This window comes from Seriola dumerili, unplaced genomic scaffold, assembly GCF_002260705.1.
Source record: "Seriola dumerili isolate Sdu_G_001 unplaced genomic scaffold, Sdu_1.0 BDQW01000134.1, whole genome shotgun sequence".
Lineage (NCBI taxonomy): Eukaryota > Metazoa > Chordata > Actinopteri > Carangiformes > Carangidae > Seriola > Seriola dumerili.
Genome location: NW_019174389.1, coordinates 1,069,313 through 1,095,609, shown reverse-complemented (window position 1 = coordinate 1,095,609; position 26,297 = coordinate 1,069,313). Strand labels below are relative to the sequence as shown.

The window sequence follows — 26,297 nt, the reverse complement described above, 5'->3', positions numbered from 1 at the left end:
TTTAGGAAAAGGTTTAGTGACCAGTGAAGGAACTGATATATTAGTTTAAATGGCAATTCCCCTGTGACACTGCCAAACTGAATTGTATGTTTCATCAAAAAAAAATGTCATATTGTTTTCTTGAAAAATTATTTATTTGCAGACCACGTTGTGCTTCTGGTCTATGTTACAAATACTTACAGCACATACAGTATGCATTTTTTAACAATAACCATTCCCAAAACATCCAAATGGTATATTTATATGTAATACATATGTAAATACATACATACATACATGTGCATAAAAACACTCAGAATGCACTCAGAGCATTAGAGTGAAAAAAAAAAAGAACCACAGTACATTGATACAGTGTTAAACCTAAATTAGCAAGCAAACTGTGCACTGAAAAAAAAAAATCATACTTGGGGTAAACATTTCATGAGGGTATGATATCACAGGTTGCATAGAATTGTTTTCAATTTCAAAATAAAATTGCAAATAAATGCAACAATTATAAAGTACGGACTATGAAGTTAGTGTCTCTTATACGATATACAGTAGTATGAGGTAATCAGATTTTATGGCAATCCGGTGCCTGGATCTGAAAAAACAAATAGAACAAAAAACACTGATACATGGAAAGTATGTACGATGTTTCATCTTATGTGCACAATGTTTTAATGTAAACACGGCACATAAACTGTATTTCTGTATTGTATATTCAAATCACAATAACAAACAAGTTATACAGAGACAGATAGGTTCAAAATTAAAAAGGGAGAGGAAATGATGTAATATGTATATATATTTATATATATATTTGTGTCAGCACTAAATAACAGTGAATTGAAAAATAAATAAATACATTTAAAACTAATGAACCAGGGAGAAAATTTCTGATAATAAAGATGATTGAGGGTAAAACATTTCATTCCCTTTAAGTGAAATCTGATAGATCTATTTCATGATACAGTATTTCAATGTTTTAAGAAATTTAACAGCAAAGTCAAAACATAGTCCTGTTGTGAGAGGGATTTCGTGTCCCAGCTACCTCTCCACTAAGCTACAGTAGTCAACACCTGCGTACCAGTTGTGCCAAGAGTCTAAATAATTCCTGTTGGAGGAAGAGCATCTGGAACCGCTACTATACTTCACTGTACATTGCAGACCAGCTGTCTTGAAAGTCGCATCAATACAACAGACAGTTTAACTTCTCTTATGTGTTCTAGTGCCACGTGTCAATCATAAGGTCTTAAAAATCAAATCAGTTTCAACAACTAAATATTAGGGGGGATGTAACAATAACAATCAGTTACTGATAAATACTGTTTGTCATGGGATATACTGTAAAATACAAACTGGCGGAAATACAGTAGGTCAGATGCATTTGTCACAATTCCTTTCAAATCAGCATTGAGGCTTTTTTTTAATAATTTCAAACAATTTTAAAATACAAAAATAAATGCATGCAAAAAACATGAACACAGGAAAACAATATTCACTCAAATGTAAAAATCTTTTTTTTTTTCATTTGAGTTGGATGTCATGCTGATCACACAAGACAAACATAACACACAATGGAACTGTGAGTTCTTAGGCACGCACTGAATCTAAGGACAAATCATTCTCTACAAGAACAGACAGGTTTACCCAGTGTAAGCAACCTATGGACAGTGTCTTAATGCAGCAAATCAAACATACAAAGCCTGTTGTTAACAACTACTACAGTATGCAAAATATCCAGCTTCTCTTGACCTACTCAGTAGAACACCAAATGCCTTTCAAGTTAAGAGGCATCTTCTGTAGCACCTTTGGAAACATAATAACACCTTTTTTTGGATCAAGTGGCATCAAAAGCAAATCAATAAGTGAGTGATGACAACTTGACAAGTGCCTTGAAACAGCTCCAAACACAGTCTGTCTCCTAATTAGTGTCCAGACCACTGCCTGGACGTGGAAGTGATGCGGTATTTCAAGTAGATTTCTGAATAGAATCAAAGCTCTTGTAATTTGTGTCGCTTCACACACAATCTTCAATTTTTATCTAAATGTGAGGCACTTGCAAAACAAAAATATTAACTAAAACTCTCAATCATCAGTCTGTTTGTTAAACCTCAGAGCTGTCGCTGTTGCTGAGGCCTTGTGTCATCATGGGCTCTCTGCTGCTGGAGTTCTTGGGTACATCTTTCTTCTCCCGCTTGGACCGCACCAGCAACACCACCACGATGACGATGAGAACCGTGAGGAGCAGCCCGACAAAGATGCCAATGATCAACACTAGTCTGTCGTCACTGTTGTCTTTCTGGTTGAGCTCGTGGGGTATGATCCCTTTGGTGAAGATTTCCCTCTCTGGGCTCGTCCTCCGCTGGCTGCTGAGGTCCAGCGCGATGTGCAGGATGTTGGTGCCGCGGTTGTTACTCACACCAATGTCCTCTATTATGTCCGGCACATCGTTGGCCGATCTTCTGGTGCGATGTTGACCCTTTGGAAGCAGGTCTGTGTGCTGGCTCATCACATGGTATTCCAGACTTCTCTTCCCTATGCCACGGTTGGCGTTGTCCCGAGAACGGACAGTGTAGATGGTGTGAATGTACCACTCTCTCCCTGTGGACACCTGGAGAGAGCAACAGTTATTGCTTTAGAAAGTGATACCTCTTCATGGCACAGCTTTCTGCAGAACATACGTTCCCTTTGTTCCCTTGTCTTCTTCCCTTTATGGGTCCATTTCAATAATTGCTCTGGTATTTTCTTGCTTTACTGGGCAAACATTAACAATATGAAGTAAAAGCAGAAACATTTGCAGCCATTGGAAAATGCTCACCAGGCCTGTGGACACTGATACTGACTTTTTCTCCTTAACAAGCCAAGAAACACAGACTCACTGACCAGAAGAAGCAATCTGGACTCGACGGATAGGGAGAATCTGAGTCATACATATGACCCTGTCAGCAGAGGCCATACAAGGGCCAGCTCACATGGTGACAGGGTTGTTCACTCATAATAAGGTTTTCATGAGGATGCAGAAAGTGTCTGGTCAGTGAGTCTTTCTCTCAGCTTGTTAAGAAGAAAAAGTAAAATATCAGTGGAAAAAAATATTTCTAAGGTCACGTTCTCTGATTCTTATGCAGAACAGAATATTTTAATTTCGCTCTTTCCACTTGCTTTCCACCAGCTCCCTGAGAGTTACAAGCCAGACTGACTTAAAAAATAAAGTCCAGCACAATATAACATCTGGAATGCATCACAGATTGGTGAAATATGAGAATGTGGACTATTAGGGTCTGTCGTAAATGCGTGTCTTGTACCTGACCTATATACTGACCTGGAAGAGGGCTGAGGAATCCATTCTGAAACCATCTGACCCAGGTTGTCTCACTAGAGCTAAAGCGCCAGGGTCATCCACCGCCAGGAAGGCATTGAAAGCTACATTGCCAAATGAGCGGGCCTGGGTCTCTGGTTGGGCCTTATCCTGGAGTGAGAAATGAACACAGGGAAGAATATCTACCACTGAAAGGACACAAAGCATATATGACATGAAGAGACATATATTTTTGTTACTTACAATGATCTTGAATCTGTAGAGTAGTGATGGAGCATCAGCCAGACAGCCAAACTCAAAGTTGCTGGGGTTGTATTTTGGCACATAACCATCAGCTCCAGTACACAGGAACACTTTTTCTATATTACAAATAAAGGAGTCGCCCAAGTTCTGCACCGGATCCACCATCACTCGGCCGTAAACTGTATCCCCTGAGGGAGGAGAAATAAAGTTCTCATCACTGAAAACACATGTAACATGTCACACGTGCATAAACTTGATGGTCAAACTGAAGGTAGAACTAAATAAGGTTTTACAGATGCGGTTCTCTTACATGATTATATTTCACTCAGACAGCTAAAACTACTCCCTCAATCTTGGCAACATGAGTTTTCTCCAGTCTCACTTTGACAGCAGCTTCAAGGACTTTTCAAAGACTTTCAAGATCTTGTTGAGAGAAAAAAAAAACCAGGCTCTCGTAATTAGCTTGTTTTGGGAAAAGACATCAAAGTGGTCAAAATGACACTTCATGGAGGCCTCTCATTCCCCTTTCATTTTTATCCTGTTGAGTCAGGAAATAATGGGGAACATTTCTGCTAAATCAACAGAAACATTCTTTCACACAGGGATTTCTTTTTGATCAGCAGAATGGAGTTAAGTCCCAGGAGCTGAGCAATGAAGCCTTGTTTGTTTTTTTGTTTAATCCACAAACTTCCAAGTGCTGTTGGTATATTACGACTGCAAGTTACTGCCTTACCCTGTGAGAAGGCAGTGTCGCTCTCTTGTCCAAAACCCATGGAGCCATCTGAGAGCCAGAGCGTCCGTTTAGACAGTAAGATCATCTGCGTGTTCAGGCTGAACTCAGCGGCCACGGGGTCGCTGACCTGGCAACACACAGAAGACAGACAAAAACACACAAATCATATTTAGAGACAAAGCCAAGTTAGAATTTAACAGTAGAAACAATAGGTGAAACATCTTGTTTTGATCCTAGTCAACACATCATTATATACAGTAACTACAGTATATATGCAGTAGAATATGACACATTTGAAGACAAGGCCGAATAAATGAATTCAAATTAAATAAATAAATAAATGAATTAGTAAATACTATAATTCCAGTACTCTCAGCTTACTCTCTTTATATTCTGATGATCAGACCAATGCGATTGCCTGCAGGTTTGTTTGCTAACAACATTACAGCTTCACAGATTTGCCTGCGTTTCTTCATTTCATAACTGTGAGTGGAATACTTTGGGATATTTTACATGTTGTTAGGCAAAATAAGAAATTTCACAGACTCTCTAAGGGCTTGGGTTAATTAAGATGGCTATTTGTTTTTATTTTGATTAATTAATATGGTCTGCTTTGCCATTATTACTCTTGATGGTGTTTTGATGCTGGGATGGTTAGATGTTGGTATCAGCATAAGGAGCCAGACACACAGCACTGTAGGTACTGCTAAACTGTTTAAAAGGGGGATGATGAATGAAGTGAGAAGAATTGCAGTTTTATGAGTACTTGACTGGCTGAAGTGAACCAGGAGCGAGTTAACGCTTTTTTTTTTTTCAACTGAAGTCAACTGGATAATAGAGAGAGACATGAAAATAAATGAATAAACAGTAACCAAGAGATGCGGCTTAAAGGAAATAATGAATGAAGGAGATGGGGTGAATAAATGGAAATTTTGATTTCACTTTCACAAAGATTCATAGGCAGTTTTTTTTGGTCTGTATTTAAATAAGCAGTTGTGATAGCACGTAAAATATGTGACAATTTCTATCAGTCTAGCTAAAATAACATTTAATTGATAGCAGAAACCCACATGTGCTTTGAATATCATATTCTTTTTATATTGGTGTTAATTTTTAAAAATACCATAGTTTATTTGGCCTTATTTTTAAACCTGATTGAATTTGTTTTCCCCACAAGGTTCAATAAACTTTAGACAAGGTGAGGTTACCTGCTGAAACCGGATATCCAGGTCAAAAGTAAGCGGCTCTCTGGGATTGCAGACAGGAGGGATGGTGTACTCCAAGCTGGGAGGGGATGTACAGGGGACCAGCTTCACTGTGTATGTGCCAGAGTAGTCTCGCACCTGAGAGGTGAAATGATGATGAGCACGGACTACAAACACGAAAAACAATTCAGTTGTTCTTCAGAAAGCAAAATGTTTCCTCACAGCAAAATCAGACATGAATGTCCACTGCTGGATGGGCTGGTTGTAGGTTGGCTCATTCCTCACAAGACTGAGGTTAAAGGTCAAACCAGGGTGATCCGGACACATGACCATGGAGGTGAGTGGGGAAGCTGATGGAAAAATACATGAATTAAACTAGATATATGTATGTATCAATATAATCATCATGCTTAGTTGTAAGTTAAAGACTTCAAAAACAAAAAAAGATATAACTGACAAAAGGACCCAAATACTAAGAGTTTTAACTAAAGAGTAGTATTACACTCTCTTCTGCACAAATGAAATATTCTATTTCAGGAAAAATGTTTTATTTCTACTTTTTATGCAAAATATTATGTCATGCTACAAAGCAGTATCATCACATCAAACTGAGTCTGTAAAACACTACATCACTTCTGTACCTGGATGTGCAAACACAAACAGGCCTCTGAATCGAGCCTCAGTGCGGAAGTTGACGACGAGTCGTCCCTGCCCATTTATACGCATGCTGGTTGGGTAAAGGGCACCTGCAAAGAAAGTCACAGATGGCTTTAATTTGGCTATTTAATTAATTTACAACACCCCATTCAGTGATCGTGATGTATTTATAAATAATCCTCAGTTTTATGTTGCTGTTCAAGTCTTGCCTTGTAGTTCAGCCTCTGGTGGGCTACCGATACCATCCCTCCATAAGATGGCAGTGTCGTACACAAATGTGAGCCTTAGCTCTGACTGCAAGTCAAAGTGCTGCCATCCTCCCGCTCCCACAGGGGAGTGGAAGACATAAGACACATGGAGTGGGACTCGGAGGGTCACATAGGACTGGACCAGATTCAACACCTGCAGGAAGAAACAACATGCTGTGTCAGAGCAAAAAATTCAATTCATACTTCACAGATGAAATTCCCCTTGTTATAGAGATATCAAGAAGAAAACATCAAGGCATCCTGAATAAAGTGCACACACAATATCTCTGGAAATAGCTGATATAGGCAAGTTCTCTTCTGAATAGTGCTTCATTAAGTCCACAAATTGATTGGACTTGGCAACACATACATAAGGGAACTTAAAGCACGTTTAACTGGGGGATCAAGCCTATAATATTAACTTCAAATAGTCATCATTAAATTCACTTGATGGTCTAGCTTTAAGATTCAATCTATTATGTATTACTGTTCATGGACACTAAAACCATTGCAGATGAAGTACTGCATTTTTTATCTTTTCACCTAAATCAATTTAAAACATTTAAATGTGTCCAAAAGTTAACACCAAAAGCAAACATGACAAAAAAATCCCCCCCCAAAAAAACCAAAACACACACACACCCCCACACACCCACACACGCACACACACACCCACACACACACACACACACACACACACACACACACACACACACACACACACATACACACACGTGTTGGGGTGTTGAATTTCTCCCAACTTTCCCCCTCTAGAAGAGCTGCCCTAAAATGGTCAAATGATTGTGAGTGGTGAAAGTCCTCAGAGGGAGTGCTCTCTGGTATCTGCACTTTCCTCTGACCTGTGCGAGGTACCTGCCTGCACTGGTTCTATGTTCATGTGGAGACGTGCCTAAACCTCTGGGCACAGAGAGCTCAAGCAAATGATTTGCAGAATGGCCTTCTGACACAACCTGCTGGTCCTTAATAGTTTCCTGTGGTCCTGTTAAGCTGGGTACTAAGCCCTACACTGTGACATGCCACTGGCCCCGGCCTGCATGGAGCTGTCTCCGGTCTCCTGCCCACTTTGAGGATCACTGAGGTCACAGGGCACCCACAAACAAAGGCTATGTCTTCTTCCATTGATCCTGCCTTACAGATCCTGAAACTGAACCTGTGACTCCAGTCCATACATCCACATACCGTCTTTTAGCTCTACTCAATAGTAACCATAGTAACGCAATCTGCATACAGAGCTGTACAAGAGCTGAATGTATACCACTCTTCCTCTTGATAGAAAGACAATAGGGACAAGAAAAGTATTTACAGCTAGATGTGTGTTTTTCAGGATTTTGACAAGGTAAAACCATTCATTTCTTTCATATCATTTCTATCCTTTCATTATGATATACTGTATTATTTATTTCTATAAATCATCAGATAATCTCTGATCAATGTGGTCACTAATCAATGAAGACAGAGGTAGTCAACATGCTCACCATTATCAATTTCTTTACTTCAAGGCTGAAGTAAAGTTTATATTACTAGCAGCAGTCTGCTCACTTGCCAGGACATGTTTATTACTGTACATGGCTACAGGCAACAAAGTTCCACTTGTTGAGAAAGCCTGTTATCACCTGGGTGATGCCTTTGTTATTAAATAAACCTGAAGCCATGTAAAATGAGAAACTCCCATTATAATAACAAACCAATATACAAAATATATATTTGCCAGTGCTGTAGGGCTTTAATTAATAGTCCTCAGTGGGGAGGGTAGTGGAAGTTTTCACAGTGATGTGCCCTGCGCACTCTTCCAGTCCTTCTTTATCAACACTCTACTTTAATTAACTGCAAGTCAACTAACAGTAGGTTTCCAAGGTGAATGCAAATGTTGAATGCTGCGAGGCTTGTGTGCCAGGAGGACAGACAGGGCTTTAAGATCTCCACCTTACACCTTCACATATAACAGCTGCTGCTGCAAAGAGAACAACTGTGCACTTAGCACGACAGACAAAAAGGGATTTTTTATGAGACTGCTGGTTATTGACTTTCCTCTTTGACAAGACAAATAATTGGTCCTACCAGGAACCGAAGGAAGCAGGGTGTTGGGTTAGTCATTACTACTGAGGTTAACATGGGTCTCCAGACAATAATGGATGATTTCTCTAGTGGCTGGTAGTTACTTCAGATCTCTAAAGGAAAACCAAGTTGGAGAGCAGGATTGTAATATGGCTGTAAATGATTAATCAGTTGATTGAATTGAAAACCCAGGTGGATTTTGGAATGAAAATGAACAAGACAAAGAGCTACTGAGTCCACATTCCTGTCCTCGAGGGGTTCCACGTCTTTATTGAACTGGCTCCTTCCACCTCATGTCTAGAGACGACAAAAGGGGTCAGAGGTGAGCTGAAGCACGAAGGTGGGGTTGCTTACCTGTCCATCAGTTCCGATGGTGCCTCCACAGTCACTGAGCAGCTCAGACATGTCATAGTAGCTGGTGAATTCCCACAAACAAGCCTCCAAGTTGAGGTTTCTGTAGAATCGTAGTGTACTGGATCCCCTGAGGGAAGTGCTGTACTGGTAAGGTGAGGTCTCCCCGATTACTTCCGGATTTTTGGTAGCTTCGGTAAGGAAGCCGTGGCGAGTCTTGACCTCAGCGTAGTCCAACAAATTAGAGCAGCGATGGTGGCCAACACGCGTACCGTCAGGGCTCAGTGTGAGCTCAAAGTTAGATAGGGGTCGGGTGGACACTACAGGCAACATACCTGAGGGAAGATGCATACAAAGCAGCTATAAAGTGGAAACATAGGCATGTTAAAGTTAGAACAAACTAACTTTTGTAGCTTGTTATTAAAAGAATTGATTGGTGACATATTGAAGCACAAACTTTAAGTTTTCCCAAGCTCAAGCTAGTATCAAACCAACAACCTGCCTCTAAGTGACATTCTCACTGATGAAACATCATTCCAAACACAATCTGTGGTTCTTACCATCAATGTGAGGCATGGTGACAGTTAGTTTGATGAGGTTGGGATGGTCTATGTCTTCCGCTCCAGTGTACCGCAGCTTGGCAGAGAAGGGTTCGGCCCCCACTGTGCCTACAACACGAGGCTGGCACATTCCTGCAACCATGCCGAAAGAAGAAGAAGAAAAAAAAAACATGAAACGTTTTGTTTCCCTAAAAATCCTCCACTGAAAGTCCTTTTATCTTTCAGTTTTTCTGTCAGAGCAAGGACAGCAAGTACTGTGTTGGGAGAACTCAACACAGCCAGCAGCTGCTTATCATGTTGAGCTATTTCCATGAGAGAGACTAAACACTGGAAGCTAGAGAATGAGCTGCACTCACCCTCGTCCATGCTGATGGACACTATGGGGCTAGTGAGTTCCAGACCTTCATCCCCATTAGAGTTCACGGCCCTTGCGGCACACTGGACCCTGGAACCAGCCTGGAAGTAGACTGAGTCCAAAGTGGTGAGCTTGGAGGAGGTGAAGAAGGTATCAAAGTCAACTTCCCTCATAGGACTGGTGACACCGTCGCGGCCGGTGGGGGCGCTAACAAGCCAACGGTAACGGGTCAGGGTGTTGTTGATATTCTCGCTGACACAGATGGAGCCTGTTTTGTCATAGTCTGGGTACTTGGGGTTACAAGCCTGGAAAATGGGAAAAGAAATGATGCATATGAATGAAATGCACCCAAAAACCACTGCAGCAGTGAAAAGATACTACTGATGAATTCTCAAAGTGGGTGATAATTGAGCAAAGTGTGTACATCTGCTAAACACTACCTCATAAAGAGTATTTTCCTTTCTGGAACTGCACTTGTGAGACAAAAAGCTTCACTAAGTGAATCATTACCAGAGTCAATGACTGAAAAGTCTATCACTTAGTATTTATTGGTCTATCAGTTGGACATACAGTGACACAAATGACAGGGTATCCAGCCACAGGAAGAGAGTCCCTGGTCCTGTCGATGTCATCGTAATGCAGCAGAGACACCACTCTGGGCACAGAGGGGAAGGTGACGTCCGCCATGCTGTTGGTCTCCTCGATATAGATTATGGCTTTGCTCATCTGTTGATTGACAAGCAAGGGCAATTAAGAGGGTGTTAACAGGGAACAAGTTGCTGCTCCTTTGTAATGTGATCATTAGCCAGGTAGTTACACACTTGACAGTTAAATTACACACTCATTTGGCTTAATTTTCACCTTTGTTTCTGCCACCATGTTCTCATCAGGCTTCAGGTGGACAGTGAATGCCTCCCTCATTTCTCTGACACCGTCGTACAAAATTTCCACCTCCACATAGTGCTCCATGTCGCCCTCTTTGAAAACAATTTCTGTCAAGATAGGGGAGATTTGACAATTATTTTTCTATCAAATTTCAAATCACTGCTGCCCTGATAACAGTGCCTGGCGGTGCCATTTACCCTCAGATATGGGATGATAGTCCTCCCCAGAGGTAGCAGATCCGTCCTTGGTGTGAACTCGGACAACAGAGACCTTGGAGGTGTCTCCAACACGCAGCACTGGGATCTTCACCACAGACACTTGTCCACTTTCCTTCGGCTCATTCACACTGAATTTGGTCTCTCCAAATCTAATAATGGCCTCTGAGAAAGCATGGCGTATTGTTTTAATCATGCTGTAACTGTAACATAGCACATATTAAATCCACTGAGTCTACAGCTTTCTGAATTTGTTGCCCCTGTGGTAATATCATACAAGACACTGTGGTAAATCTGATCTAACTTAAAATTTTTTATTTTTGCTAAAAAATTCTGCACATGGTGACTTTAAATAGAAGTTTTATAAGGAATAGTGAATGACAAGAAAAGAAAGTGTTCTTACTGTCTGCATCGTCTTTTATCTTGATGAGCGTTTCATTCTGCCCTCCAATAGACGCTCCAAATGGAGATTCACTCTTGGGGCTTCCCAACACAAGACGGAGCTCTTCTTCTTCCTCATGTTCTGTGTCATCAACTAGTAGCAGCACACAAGGCTTTTCAATCTCTCCTGAAAAAAAAAAAGAACAGTACAGGGTAAAGATATTGATTGTTTCAAGAGCCAGTAAAGAAAGCACAAACCATACAAAGAGATGTGTGTTAGGTTTTGCAACACCACCTGGTAAGAAGGTGATGATGGAGGCATCTGTGTTGGGCCTCTCATTGAAGTCCATCATGACCTGGGCTGTCCCCTGCCTGCTGTAACAGCGTACTGTGGACCTGTAGCTGATGTCACCACTACGGTACACAGTAGCTGCGATCTGCCCTGAGTCCTCATTGCCCACATACACAGTATCACGGAACTGCACCTTTGGCACTAGAACAACAAAATTGAACCCATAAATCAACATCTGAAATATAGTGTAAACATCATATGTCACTATGTGTAATCTCTTGAATAAATTTTGATTACAACCAAGATTTTTACTCACAGTCAGAAACAGAGTCATTGATGAGGATAGTAGCCTTGCTCGGCTCCCCGAGGATCCCGTTCATGGGCATCCGTAGTACCAGTTCAAACTTCTCTGGCCCCTCCAGCACCGGCTGGCCCAGGTCATCCAGGACGGTCACGCGAAAAGTCTGCATGGTGACCCCCGGTGCAAAATCCAGATTGCGGCTGATCCCCACATAATCTACACCAGCTGCTCAATAGGACAATATAGGTCAGCCGTGTTTCAATGAACAGAGAACACATCAGCTCATGAGAAACAGTGGACATAGCACAAATGGACTACAGTACTTGATCTTATTTCTACAGCAGTTCTCACATTACATCATAATTCATCTGTGAATGTGGGTCTGTGAGTAAGATGAAATGATATACCCTGCGTGCTGACAAAATGATGCTTTCTGTCTCATGGTTAATAGCCAAGAACTGTTGGAATTTGTTGCGTGATTAAAAGCGCACAGCAAGAAACTGGATATCTCCCCGAGCGCAAACAGGTTATTCATTTGCCTTTCTTTGAAGAAACTGGGTATTGAGATCTCAACCTTTGCCCACAGGCTTTTCTCATGTACTTATGACCCAGTTATGGGTGTTAAGTGTGGCCTTGCATTTCTACCATGCTGTATATGATTAGATGCTAGTTATTTTTACGGTTGTAATGCAGGCCAAAGCATAGATGTTATGAATCTGTGCAAGAGGGAGAAGACTGCCTGGGGGCAGGAGATAATAGGGGCTTTAGGGAAGGCTTGAGTTAGCAACCAGTCTTAGAGTGCAAAGCATTGACATGCAGAACAATAAGCATGCATTCCTAAAGGCCTGTCCTCACTCAAACCACCATTATCTTCATAACACTGTGCATATCCAATGCCCACAAGGCAAGGGTCCAGCAGAAAAGCCACGATTTCTTTCCTCCAAACCTGAAACATTGTTTACATTCCCCAGGCTGTCCACCCAACAATATCCTGTAACATCTCCTTGGACTGTTGAGCTCAAAAAACAAAGCGTGACAGGGTGACGACTTAAGTCTATTGTTTTCTGCAGTTTACACTTCTCTAAGCACTAACTACATAAAGCTGTCAGAGAAAGGTACCTTTCATGGACACATACCCTCAGCTGAGACAGGCTCTGTCTTTCTGGAGCGCACTGTGACAGTTCCTCCTTTGGAAAGATCAGTCCCCGTCCTCCACACCTGCACCTCCACAAAGCCATCGCTCTCATCCACATGATAGTCTGTGTTGCCAAAGTAGAAGACGGGAGCTGGGAAGAACAACAGTGGAAGGAGTGAATAAGATGAGGAAAAACACACAGGAGGATGTAATCCATAATCATCTTTTAGCTGTTTCACAACAGGATACTTGAATGCCTGATGTAATTGCCGTGTTGAATCTGTAATAGCTAGCATACTCTGTAAAATTACCTCTGATTACAGGAGAAATTGAGGGAATGCCTCCATAGAAACACCAGCAGGTAGTAAACACTGTAATTGTAGCCTTTAAACAACACTTTCTAACTTCCTGGAATTATGTTTTGGGGGGATTTTTACATCTGCATCAAGTATTAAAAGACAAAAAGCAACCTGAAGGCAGATCTGGTTCTGTTCTAGATGAGCCTGGTGCTGGAGCTGACTTGTGATAGTGATGGGTCTGAGAGTCAGACAGGAGGCCTGACAGGAGGTCTGGGGGATGTAGAGCTCAATGTGCCAGCCCAGGCCTGCCTGACTGCAATTAGTGTTTCTATGAGCTGAGATTCCACTGCAGCCAAACTCACCCACTGTTATTCTATTTAACCCTTTCAGAGCATGCTTCCTCAATGTACAACAATGTACAACATGTCATGACGCTTATGAAATTGCTTCCTAAGGTACTTGGACCTCTGTGTCTGCTCTCTTGGGGAGGTGCAGTCAGCTACTGTAACTATGCAAGAATTCTCAACACAAAAAGACTATTTATGGTCTTTAACTGCAGGGAGTCAGTCATAGTCCATTACAGCAATACAGAAATAACACGAGCAACCGAAAGCTGAAACCAATCCAAAGAAGCAATTTTTACTTTAAAAATGCTCACCTTCTCATAATAGATCAAACATTTCATTGTTATGACTAATGGGAATAAGTCACTACTGAGCAATAAAAATCTGCAACTGTGACCAAATAATGAATAAATTAATTGAATGTCGATGGCCATGGGCAAAGTTGTGGTTTCCATGACAATGGAACTCTGCACCATCCACGCTCTGCACCTACAAAACGGTACTTCGCTATTTCTCATCACACAGTACGAGGCAAAAAATAGAGTGGGTATGTGGAACTTAGCGATAAATATACTGAACAAAAACAAATCCATACTGTTGTAGCTGTGTTATGTTATCTAAATAAATTAAAATATAAGAGCAGGGGAAAAAAGAAATTAACTGTCAGTCAACAGTGCTCCCAGGCACAATTACTGATCAGCAAAAAAAAAAAAACAGTTTATTATTTTGCACTATATAATTAATCTTCCAAGTAATTTGAGTCTCAGATGATATTGCATATTTTCATGCAGTCTGCTTTGTCAGTAACAGCTCTATATTAGCAAGATAAGACAAGTTCTAAAGGGGAAATTTAGGCAAAACCTGATCTGTGGTTCTAAGAGCAGCCATCTCTGTGGTTATAATAGTGTTACTCCCAAGTGCAAGCAAAGGACAGAAAATGTTTATGCTTTAATCTGTCCTGAGAGCACAGCCTAGGACAATGAGTGCTGCATCAAGAGGCTTGCAGCTGCCAGGGTTTCTCTCCACAGAGAAACCAAACAAAGATGGTTTTGGCTGCCTGCACTGGGTCCCAACAGGAGGGGTAATCAGATCTACTAGCCTGAGGATGGCAGCCAGGAACTCAGGCCCTGTTGTACCAGTCCAGTAATCAGATAAGGTTTGTGCAGCAGACAAACAGTGAGCTTCAAAGAGCTATGCCCCATTAACTGAAAGGTAAACCACTGGCTCTTGTGCTCCAGCAGCCCAGCAGCAGCAGCAGCCTCCTATGCCACAAAGCACATCTAAGGTTACTTGAATGTAAGTGGAGATTATCCAGGATTAATATGTACTATATAAAAACTATATAAAATGTATAAACCCTTATTTATTCAGAAAAATCACTTTTATTAGTATTGTCATAACACTTGCCACTCTTACTTTTTTAGTTTCTTCAAATGTAAATTGTGGGCTCAAAATGTAAAATCCTTGAAGTTTTGATGGTTGTTTGAAATGATAAAACAAAAATATTGATTTTAAAAAACAACCCCAATGTCTCCTGGTAAATTAAAAATACAAAACATGAGCCAGAAATAAAACCCCCTTACTTACATTCATTATGATGGTCAATATGCCCTGATTGCAAAAGCCAAACAAAGGAAATATCTTTACTGCTGCATATGTATGAACATAAAATAAAAAGGAGGCACAAGGAGAGACACAGGGAACCCTAAGGGAACGGTTGCACTCCTACTGACTGCTTGATTTCACTTGAACTTTGCATGACATTCCCACAGCGCTAAGTGGCTTCTCGAATGGTGAGATTCAATTGAGCCCTGGCAAATGCTCTTCTGCCCACTGTGTGCTCGACAAATTTCTCTCCAGCAGCAAACGCCTACAAGCAAAGTTCCATATTCAAAACAGAATCATCGACAACTTTAGCTATATACAACTGTGAGAAAAGCTTGAATTTTCAAAGCAGGCCATGGATTGAGTGTCTTAAGACTGGTCGATTAAAGTCACCACCTGTGTGCTTAAGTGCTTTGGACATCTGTTTATATCAGAATGAATGGGAATCCAGGTGAAACATAATGACAGGGTTTGTGGGTTCCCCCTTGATTCATCCCCATCCAGGATATACTGCACATGCACGGGACCCGCCCATCTTTAAAACAGCTCATAATCATACCTTTAGAACCAGAACGAAATTTACAGGCAACTGACACAAGACTGTAAATGCACGAGTCATGTCCTGCTGTACAAGCATTCTCATGTCTTACAGCCCCAACCACCAAAACATTTTCCCGGATGCAGAGTCAATATCAAACAGCAATTACCTCTGCAAGAGAGAACAAGTTTCTCCATATCCATCACAGGCAAAAGCCAGAGTACACACTGTAAGGATGTGGCCGTTTATGTGCAGATGGTCTGCTGTTGGGAAAATAGCAGGTACTCTGAGGATAGCAGCTGTTCATGCATGCTACTGTAAAATCCCTGGACAGCTTGAAAACTTTACAGTCATTTAATGCTAAACTGCCAAAAGATATGCCTTTATGCAGAAAAAGGTAACCATAATTCATTGCCCTTTCCAGCAGCAGCTCCGTGGTATTGTGTGTCTATTTGTGAAATAGTTCCAGGCTTCAGTGTGAGTCTGTTTGTGTGTGTGCCTGTGTGTGTGTGTGTGTGTGTGTGTGTGTGTGTGTGTGTGTGTGTGTGTGTGGTGATGAAAAGGAAATAGAAAAAAGAGTTTGAAAGGCTAGTAGTCTGTGTGTTTAGATCATTCTATTAGCAATATAAAACAACAACCAGATATGACCTTTTGCTCTCCTGCACACACAGTTTCCTGCTAATTACCGCACTCCCTTTTGTTTTTTATTGAGCTTGTCCATTTGGACCTCCTCTTGTTGTTTTCTGTTTCCTTCAATGTCCTGCTGTCATTTCGATTCTGTTCGCCAGTCCTATTGTGCCCTTACTTATTTTCGTGCTACTTTAAATCTATTGCTGTATAGTTTTTGTTTTTAAGATGTCTACACGTCCGTGTGCCTCTTCTAATAGCATAACTAGGTGAACCTTCATTCCTGTGCATTGTGTATGGAATACATCTGTATCATGTCAGTTGATACTTTGGTGCAGTGGTGCATATTTTCAAACAAATTTCCTAATTAATCTCACTACTACAAACCAGACAGACAATCAATCTGAGGTTTAGGGTTTCAGGGCCCTCCTGGTAATTCAGGCTTGTCTGACAGACAAGTTTGCGGAGTTGTGTTTGGAGACGGATACCTTGCAAGGGTTCAGACAATCCCTCCCATGTCTTCCCCCTGCTGAGCAGACAACCTGAACAACCAGCAGGGATGGAAAGTGCAGCAGGCAGACAATGATCCCTAACCACCATCGCACTCATGTAGACTGACAATTGTGTTTGTTGGAGGCTCTGGTCAAGCTTGAAGCACAGTTGTTGTTAAGAACTAGTTTCTTCACTTGCATTCACAATGTAGCAATTGCATGTTGTTAGGTGATATCATGGTGTAAACCAAAAATTTGTCATCTGTCAAAGATTAGAAGACTATCCCTTCAATATCTCAGCTTACATTAGAATATTGCTGCAAATGTTATTGATTAGTTTGTAAAACAGCTTTGCTGATATTGGATTTACAAAAGTTTTGCATCTATGTATGTAATTATTTTTCACTTATTTTGTACTTATTTTTCCATATTTGAATTTGCCAAAAAACTGACATTTACAACCGATTTTAATTGTAAATTGTTTATCTTTAAAAATTTCGGAAAATACATATGCACTGGTAGAAGATTTTGTCCAGAAGTGCAGTCATAAGATTGCATCTCCATTTGCCTGTGTCTAGCTTAGCCAGAGCAAGAGCCCTCCACCTGTAGCCTATACATTTAAATAACATGTACAGACCTGTGAGACTTCACAAAATAGATTAGGCTAAGGATACATGACTAAATGGTTGCCAAGCAAAAAAAAGCAGTGCAGTGTACGTCTGTCTGACTGGGGCTTCAAACATGCATTTAAAGTCAAAATGAATGGGAAAAAAATTCTTATACTCAATTACCTTTTTATACTTAGGGGAAATATCAGTAAATGTACTAAATTGAATCCACCCAATCATTTTTTTCTGAATGAAAGTCCGGTGGACTAAAATGTAGAGACCAAAAACCAGGTGGGATTTTCTTGAGTTTCGGTTATACTTTCTGTGAGCTCTCAGTTGCCAAATTTCATTCATAGACATTAATAATAAAAGTCTGGCAGTTATCAATCCAAACAAAGCTGATTTTAATTACTCTCCATCTGTGGGTGAAAGTATGCTAATCAGTGAAATTAATGTTTTGGTTGGAAAGAAAACATGCCTTCTCTTCCATTGCACAGGTCTTCAAATCTGGTTACTAGTGCAGGAAAGTTAAACACATAATTTGCCAGATTAACATCACAACCTTGGCAGACAATACGAGCCCCACCTCTTACTGCACTCGTGTGGTTTCCTCCACATGCCTGTACCTTCGTAGGTGGCCAGGACTGAGTGTTTGCACGGAGCAGAGAGTGCATACATCGGTTCCCTGTGGCTTCTAATTTCATTATATTGTGCCACCCTGGTTTGGTTTGCTGGCTTGGAAAGAAGATATCTTGCTGACGTGCACTTTTTCGCTGATATCAGTAGTGTGTGTTTTTAAGAACCAGGTACTAACAGGTGCTTGGCCGGGCACACACTCCTTCCTCCCATGTACAGGACCCACTGGACAGCTATTCCTATGAGGGCTGACAAAGACGGATGTGATGCCCCCATTTGCCTCCCTTCCATATATACTGGAGTGGAGTTAGGAAAGGAATGTGGGTTACTTACTTAAATTTAATACATAGCGAGGTTAGGTGTACTGAAAGTGGGAATGAATCTAATGCTGCCTTTCTACTCTTCCAGACAGGAGATTGGTTTTGCTGTGCTTTCCTCAGAGCTCGGCTATTTACCATTTATTTCACCATCAGTGCTCAAGCCATTTCATTATCACCTCCTTCAGGGGGATATTTCTCCCCATTCATCACATTCCATTTATTCAGTGAATGCCGGCAACCTAAACACCTCCAACACCTAATTCAAATTATACTGTGGAGGGTTTGCTGTGTCAGTTTTACATGTGTTGTGTGTGCGTGTGCATGTGTGTGTACAGGGAATCAATCTGATGTTAGGTACTCGTGTCTTTATAATAAGGAGTCAGCTTGTCAGACAACAGCTCCAGGCATAGTTTCTCTCCAAGACACACAGGGAAACGTCTTAATAAATAAATCTAATAAATAAATAAAACGCAATGAAAGGATGTTTCCACAAAAGGCAGCTCTATTCTGGCCCTTATAATCATCCTGTATAGGGGCACCCTTGTGAGTTTGCGGCTGTCTGAAAACTGATATGCATAAGAAGACTTTGATTGCCACAGATAAAGCAGGAACAAACCTGAGCACAGACTGCTAACACTGGTTCTCACTGGTTCTAAGTCAAGTTAATACTATGAACACAACGAGTCTTCTTCTCTCCTGTTTCTGTGTGATAATACACTAAGGACATGTAATGTAGGCAAGGCCTTGCCAGGAGGTCTTAAATCTGCGGAGTACAAACATTTCTTAGTGCATTTTATAATGAATTGACTTTTCAAGCTACAAAAATTGGATTACTCAGTCAAGTCATTGTTTATAACAGTTGAGATAAAAAACACCGCACACTGGCTGACTATAAAGCCGCAGCAGTCATAAAATAGAGTTTGCCTTCCTCAACTCTATGAAAATAAAGTAATGGATGAACATGAACATGCTATTTATCAGTTGCAGGAAACTGTGCCCCACTAATGGAGTAGTTCCTCAAACCATTAACCCTTTGCCTTTGTACCTCTGAGACCACTTTTCCAAAGCAAACTTCAACGTGACTTATCTTATCCTGTGAAGTACTTCCTAATATGTATGTTCTTTATTTATCGATCCCCTTGATTCTCGAGCAACCTTAACCTGCATTCTAAACGTAAATGACAAACAACCGTATGTGACTGAGTCCGACTCTCAAGTCAGTCTTTCAAACAGACTAATCAATAATCTCCAATCAATGAGCTCTGTGGCAGTTGTAGAGACATGCATGACTTGCACTCTTAGAGTCAGAGCCATCCATCCAAGAATGCGACACTGTTTGGAAATGTAATAACTGCAGTGGTAAAACACTTCTTGTGAAGCAGGCTGCAAGGCCTGTAAGACTGTTAAACATCCTATTAAAAACGTGTGTGTCTCAGCAGCTGTCTGGGCAGTCTGGAGTAAATACCCAGGAGTAGCGGAGGTGAAAAGGCCCCTGTGCTCACTCTCAGGTTACACCGGACGCTGCTACAGTACGAAAACATTCCAACCACGTAACCTCGTCCTTCCTCGAGGAGGTCAAACAAATCCACTTGAAGTGTGTCTGCTTCGAGTCCCATGGGAATAGAAGGGGAAAATAACCTGTTATACAGTTTGAAAACTGCTGCTGACCTCTTTACCACACGTTTGTGGACAGACGCTTCACATCCTTAGGACCAATTTTGGCCATGTTCAGAAAAATTACTAGAAGTTGTCATGCTGAGGGAAAAGGTACCAACAGCAGGACTGTCATCACGGATGAAAAACAACACAACTTTTCATTTCCGGTCAGGCTGTCATTAGCTAGCTGGTTTAGCACTACAGTCAGATCATGACATTTTTGTTTTATTAAATTCTGATGTTTTCCAAAGTATATATAAAAGGGTCTAATTTGAACATTTGGATAAGATTCAAGTAAATCTCAATGAAGCCAGCTTACTTCAATTGTGAGCAAAAAATGATCATGATTTTCAAACAATTTAAACCAAGCAAATAGAATAACGGAACGCTATCTAACTTCAAATGTGTTGTGATTCAAGGAAAAAAAAAAGACAGTTCCACAATCACATCAGGTTTTTCAGGTCCAGCGTTGCCTGCCTGCGATCACAGAGTCTCGACTTCACAGCAGTGCTTCCGGAGATAGTCAGAGTGATAGGGAACTGAGGAATGGCCGTCAGGTGTTGGGGAACAAAGAGGCGTCGGGGAGATATGGGAGACTATCAGCCCTCCAGTCTGAGCCTGCAGATATGAGATAAAGGCTTTGCCTCCAGGAAGGCAGGAGGCTCACACACTCAAACGCTTTCTCCCCGAGACATCGCCAGACAAGCGCAAACACACACAGAAAAAAAATTCAAACACACGTTTCACATGCACACCAACATGTTTGCTGTCTGTCTGCCCACCTGACTATACCTGCTTCAGTGTCTCTCTCTGCATGAATTCATGCAGCTAAAAATACTGTCTTTACAAAACTTTTTCAAAACAAATTTTCAGCTACTGTTGAAGTGCTTATCCATTAAACATATTAAAAAAAAAGATTGCACAAATACTGGAACACCTCAAACTAAATCAGATAAAAGCCTTTCTAGCCAAGAAATAAATTCTCGCCACCTTTTCTTTAGGCCTTAATCAGAATTGAAAAATCTTTAAAAATGAAAGGAAAAAGCACAAAAACCTTGTTGTCTCGAAATGCCACACAGCGATTTAATAATCAAAGCCCTTTAAATTCTTGTACCTGCACAGACTATTTGACACTATTTGTATTGTATTCTATTTCACACTTAAGATCGCTGAAATGTCATCTTACCGTCATCTGTATCAGGAATGATTGTGATCCTGGCTGTGGGAAACTCTGAGCCCAGTCGGCCCCCCATGGGCATACTGAGGGTGACATTGAAGCTTTCCTCATCTTCATACAGGGAGTCATCAATGATCACAACCCGGCAGGATTTCTCCACCTCTCCTTTGTCAAAACGCAGGATGCTGTGATGGTCCTCAGGCCTGGAGATGTAATCAGAGTAGGACAGCACTGTGGTGGGGACGGTGCCTGTGGCCGAGACTGAGTGCGCAGAAAACAGAATTACAGAAAGCAGAGTTAATGATCCAGACTCTGCCACAACACAGTGTGCTTTTCTTCACGTAAAAATCAATATATATAAATACGATTTCCTTTATTTCTTATCATGAAAAATGTTTATATTCATCACTGACGTCCTACCTTAGGATGATAGACCGGGAAATAATTATCTTAACCCACTCAACCTACTTACTTTTGTTTAATGTCAAACACATCAGAAGAACAACCTAAGGTCTTTCTCCAATTACAAGCAAGCCTGCTTTAACAGAGAAGAGTAACCTTCACTCTCCACTGCATTTTACCATTTACAGAAACATTTAATCCAACATGTATCTTCATCAGGTCATTTTCTTTGCACTTCCTCTTCCATTTTTAAAGGTTACATCTTGAGAAAATCTAACAGCTGCCATCAAATCAGTGATGAAAGGCACGACCAGCTTATGGCTTCTCTTTCCTCTGATGCAATGATTAACTGTCGCCTCGCACCTACTTTTGATGTGCAAGAATGTAACACTTTCAAACACTGAGCGGTGCAATCCAGTGCAAAAACCATTAGTTGTGCTTCAGTTGTTTTTTCACAATTTTTTTTTTTCTTTACATTAGCCATATGCTTCTCTAACGCATGGTGGCAGGATGAGTGATAAGCACTGGGGTCCAGGTCCAGGGAAAGGAGGGCAACACTACCAAACACATCATTCCCTCAAGAAACATGGTTATTGTCACTTTAATCATTATTTTGATTCTTGAAAATACACAGAGTTTACCACTGAAATTGCTTGTTGACATTTTGTTTTGTGGTACCTTGCTGGGTGTAGCAGATGACCATGAGCTCCTGACTGACATCCCCCCTTCTGCGTACAGGGATAAGCAGCTCACCAATGTCCTCCTCTATGTTGTACACAGCTGAAGGTATGAACACTGTTGATTCTGTACGCAAGAAAAACCAGACATCAACACATTAGATCATTTCTGTGATACAGTGCGTTAATATTATTTGAGATGAATACCTTATTGTTAAGTCTTATCTGACTTTTGGAACGAGGAAACTGCTCATGTATGATCGGCAAATTGAATGTGATAAACGGAACATGAGGTGAATATATCAAATCATATGTGACACTATTTACATCATAAAGCTTTAATACACGGGTTTACAGCTTGCGCACTGAAACAAATGATAGCTGTCATTACAGCTCTGCTGTTGGTGCTTCCATCATGTTTTATCAAAACCCATCATCTCCTGTTTATTTATCTGCAGCAAATATGGAGTCGGCTTACAGCGTATGACCCAGAGAGACGCTGCTGGTTATTGACCCATTAAGTTATACAGATGGATGTGGAAAATACCATCTGTAAGATAATGCTGTTTAGGAAAATAGTCAGGAATCATTTAGAAAGATAACAAAAAAAAAAAAAAATGTGTTCAAAAATGTGTCTCACACACTTAATTTCATTTAGCATAAATTGCTAGAATAAAAAGCTGTGTTCATTCTGTTTGCAAGCAGAGACACTTCAAACCATTTATCTTTTCTTTTTTTGCTCAGTGGTTTTACTGGCAGCTCTCCTGTGGGATGAAAAGAAGCTTTATCCATATTTATATCAAACAAGTCTCCATTTCAGCTCGATCACACTCAAGCTGTTTTCAGAAACAGCGTTCATCTGTTCGAGCAGTGCTTCTTCCATATTTACATCATGATCATTTCACATGCAAGGGAGGTCAGCACATGGTTGTCATCTCCATATCTCCCTTTGACCTTGTTTATATACTCCCGTGGAAAGAAAATTCTGCCCATAAAAACTCTTTGCTCTTCACTCATTATTTAGCAATGTTCATAATCATGTTGGGTGCAACATGTTGTTAGTTCCCCTCAGCTTTCAGTCTTCTTGTGAATTAATGATGTATTTAAAACAATGTGTGCTCTGATGCCCTCAGGCAGATGGACAGAAACATTTCCCCTATCAATCCTGCAAATGAATACAGCCGAGATGAAGGTTGAAGGATTCCTCAACCTAAACTGAGATCTCTGCTTTAACACACTATATGCCATTTTAGTTTAGCTACTTTCCCTAAAAATGCATTGCCCTCTTTCTCTTCTTGATCTATTTTTCATGTTCTAACCCACAGAGAAAAAAGGCTTGTACTGCGCACATGTTGGCAATCACAGTCTCCACCTAGTTTGTCGTGGGTGCGCCGCTTATTGAGGCAGAGCTCCTCTTTCAAAATGAAATTCACATCATTGTCTCTTTTACAATGGATTTCTTTCTGCATGATTGTTGAACATCTGTGCAAAATGATGGGTTGGTCGTGACATCAAACACTGAAGCAATATGCCACACAGCTGAAAAATGTTCTGCTGTCAAACTCTATTGTAGCTCTACTTGTAAGACCTGAGTTTGTTGCATTGTTAAGCAAGGTACAGTGCCAGTATTTGCTTAGGGTTTTTCAAAAGGAAACTATATTTCTATTCTTTGCACTATCCTTATTCTCAGCAATGTAATTACCTTTAAACATTTGAATTAATGCTAAATCCCTTAAAGTGAAATCATTACTGACCGTCATCAGGGTCCAGGATCTCTACTGTAGCGGCCTCTGGGAATTCAAGGGCTGCCATCACCGGCTCAGACAGAACAATCTGAAAGGTCTCTGACACTTCGTATTCATTATCTGACGTGATCCGGACCTTCCAGGTGGCTGTGGTCTGGCCAGGGTTGAACTGCACCTGTTTTTGAGATCTGCCCCGGAAATCTTTGTCCTTTTCTGCAGTGCCATCCTTTGTTCCAATACCTTTGGAAGGACATGGACAAAAATTGGTAATAATCACTGTCAAGTCACATCTGCTAAACCAAATACATGAGGCATATCAGAGGAATGTATCACCTTTGTCAACCTCTAATATTCATATTCATATCTATCCTTAACAAAAACTAATTTCTTTGATATGTTAAGCTCTGTAACTAAGAATGTTCATAGTTGCCAATAAAAAATATACAATTAAACTATTGTTTTTTGTCTCCTGTAAAACCAAGAACATGTCATGCTCTAGTTGGTCTAACCCGGCAATATCTGCCCATCTTGGGATTTAGTTTCCCACCCCCAGTGTCTGAAATGGCCATGGTGAGAATAAAGCCAATTATCCCTCATGTCAGCCTGGTCTCAGCAGAAGTGGTTGGAGGGTGGCTCTCGTTGTCTGACCTTCAGCATGTGAGCTGTTTGATGGGGCTTACAGTCGCTATAGCTGTGACCCTGGCAGGATTCCTGTTGAGAAGGAGCACTGAAGCCGGTGAAATGTCACACAGCCTCTCCATTGTTTTTGCTAACTGGTCACACAACACGCAGCGGGGGTCTAGCAGTAAACAGAAAGAACATGGCTACACACCCCGAGGCAATTCTGCAGGCTGCCACAAATGTAGAAAACAAGAAATTATTGGATGAAAGAAGCACTGGAGTAACAAACACTTGAAAATTTTTTTTTCGCTGTTTGTTCAACTGAAAGCGAAAGTAGAAGAGAAAAACTGAAATATCACATCAAAACTACCGGTGAGATCTTCAAAAGACCACAGATTGAGAAATGCATGAGTTTGGGTTTTAAAGAAAATTACCATTCTATTCTTTGATGAAAATAAAAGTGGTCTTTGATATGCAAGTACAGACAGAAGGAAAAGGCCCCTGCACATATGTGCTGAGATAAAATGGTCAAGCTCAATGGAGCTTGAAAAATCAGCAGTCTTCAAAGAGTGGCTAGGAGAGGAGAGAGTAGGATTTACTTCTAACTCTATCTCCTGCACAAAGCTTGGGTTGGATGGCCCTGATCACAGCAGTAACTCTGAGGCTTCTGAGGCCGGTGTAGCCTCCAAACTGGTGCCACCTGCACTGTGCACATTGACCAATGAAGCAACAGTCCACCAGTGGGCTCCTCAGATCAGTGTTCACTCAGGCGTGGCTGGGCAAGAAGCGATATGCCCAATCTTCATAAGAAGGCACTGGCCTGGGATCAGTCGCTATCTCATCGCAACACTGAGGCAGATGGGCGGCTTGAATTGTCAGGCTGCCCTGGTGGCCTATTTATGCTGGTTAATCAAAACGTTTTGCTTCTTTTGCTCTCCCATCCTCACCGCAACAGAGGAAGAGGGAAACTCCAAATGATCACTCTGAAAAAGTAATGAATGCCCCTTCTTTCGTTATCACGAAGGATGCCACTTTACAGAGACAACATATCAGTCGGTAGATGTGTACCTGCAAGGGGAATGCCGCAGAGATGTTTTTGAAGCATGTATGTTCAAAAAATCTCTTCAAAATAACTCTGTCTTGAATGACTTGTTTCTAACTAAAACCACAGTTAATATTTTAAGCCTCCATGTATCTGTGTTGCTTTCTGGAGATTTAAATATACTCGTGTTACACCCTAAACATGGCAGAAACACGTTAGACAGGCAAATTACAAATAGGCATTAATGTAATCACACACCCAAAAGGGCTTGTGCTCAGTCTTTTAGTCATGTCTGTAAATGTTTTTCTTGGCTGGAAATTAATAAAAAAAAAGAAATATCTCCAAGGCTAAAACAGAACAGAGTGGTCTATGATCAAAGAATTACTGCCTGAGGATGTAAACATGTGCTCACTTACTGTAATGAGAATGCATTTAGAAAGAGAAACTTTATTGCTATTGCTACTTTGAGGGCACTGGCAAAACAAAATGGTTCTGACTTGAAAAAGACTCTAAATTTGCACCTTCCTTTGTGTGCTTTCCATCACCAGCACGGAGAGGTTCATCATCCTCC

At 41.0% G+C, this 26,297-nt stretch overlaps 1 protein-coding gene across 1 annotated transcript in view; it reads right to left on the bottom strand.

The window, feature by feature from the left end:
* Positions 1–870: 870 nt before the first annotated feature.
* LOC111224432 (FRAS1-related extracellular matrix protein 2-like) overlaps positions 871–26,297 on the bottom strand; it is a 52,634-nt gene continuing 27,207 nt past the window's right edge. Inside the window, exons 4-24 of the mRNA XM_022748915.1 lie at positions 24,073–24,303; positions 22,320–22,445; positions 21,249–21,500; positions 12,940–13,089; positions 11,819–12,028; positions 11,506–11,703; positions 11,233–11,397; positions 10,812–10,994; positions 10,591–10,721; positions 10,300–10,455; positions 9,731–10,034; positions 9,375–9,506; positions 8,818–9,149; positions 6,349–6,541; positions 6,124–6,228; positions 5,705–5,832; positions 5,486–5,620; positions 4,278–4,404; positions 3,545–3,732; positions 3,305–3,451; positions 871–2,596 (exon numbers count right to left, since the gene is read on the bottom strand). Of these exons, the coding sequence (XP_022604636.1) occupies positions 2,090–2,596; positions 3,305–3,451; positions 3,545–3,732; positions 4,278–4,404; positions 5,486–5,620; positions 5,705–5,832; positions 6,124–6,228; positions 6,349–6,541; positions 8,818–9,149; positions 9,375–9,506; positions 9,731–10,034; positions 10,300–10,455; positions 10,591–10,721; positions 10,812–10,994; positions 11,233–11,397; positions 11,506–11,703; positions 11,819–12,028; positions 12,940–13,089; positions 21,249–21,500; positions 22,320–22,445; positions 24,073–24,303 (4,100 nt within the window). The 3' untranslated portion in view covers positions 871–2,089. The remainder of the gene's footprint in view (positions 2,597–3,304; positions 3,452–3,544; positions 3,733–4,277; positions 4,405–5,485; positions 5,621–5,704; positions 5,833–6,123; positions 6,229–6,348; positions 6,542–8,817; positions 9,150–9,374; positions 9,507–9,730; positions 10,035–10,299; positions 10,456–10,590; positions 10,722–10,811; positions 10,995–11,232; positions 11,398–11,505; positions 11,704–11,818; positions 12,029–12,939; positions 13,090–21,248; positions 21,501–22,319; positions 22,446–24,072; positions 24,304–26,297) is intronic.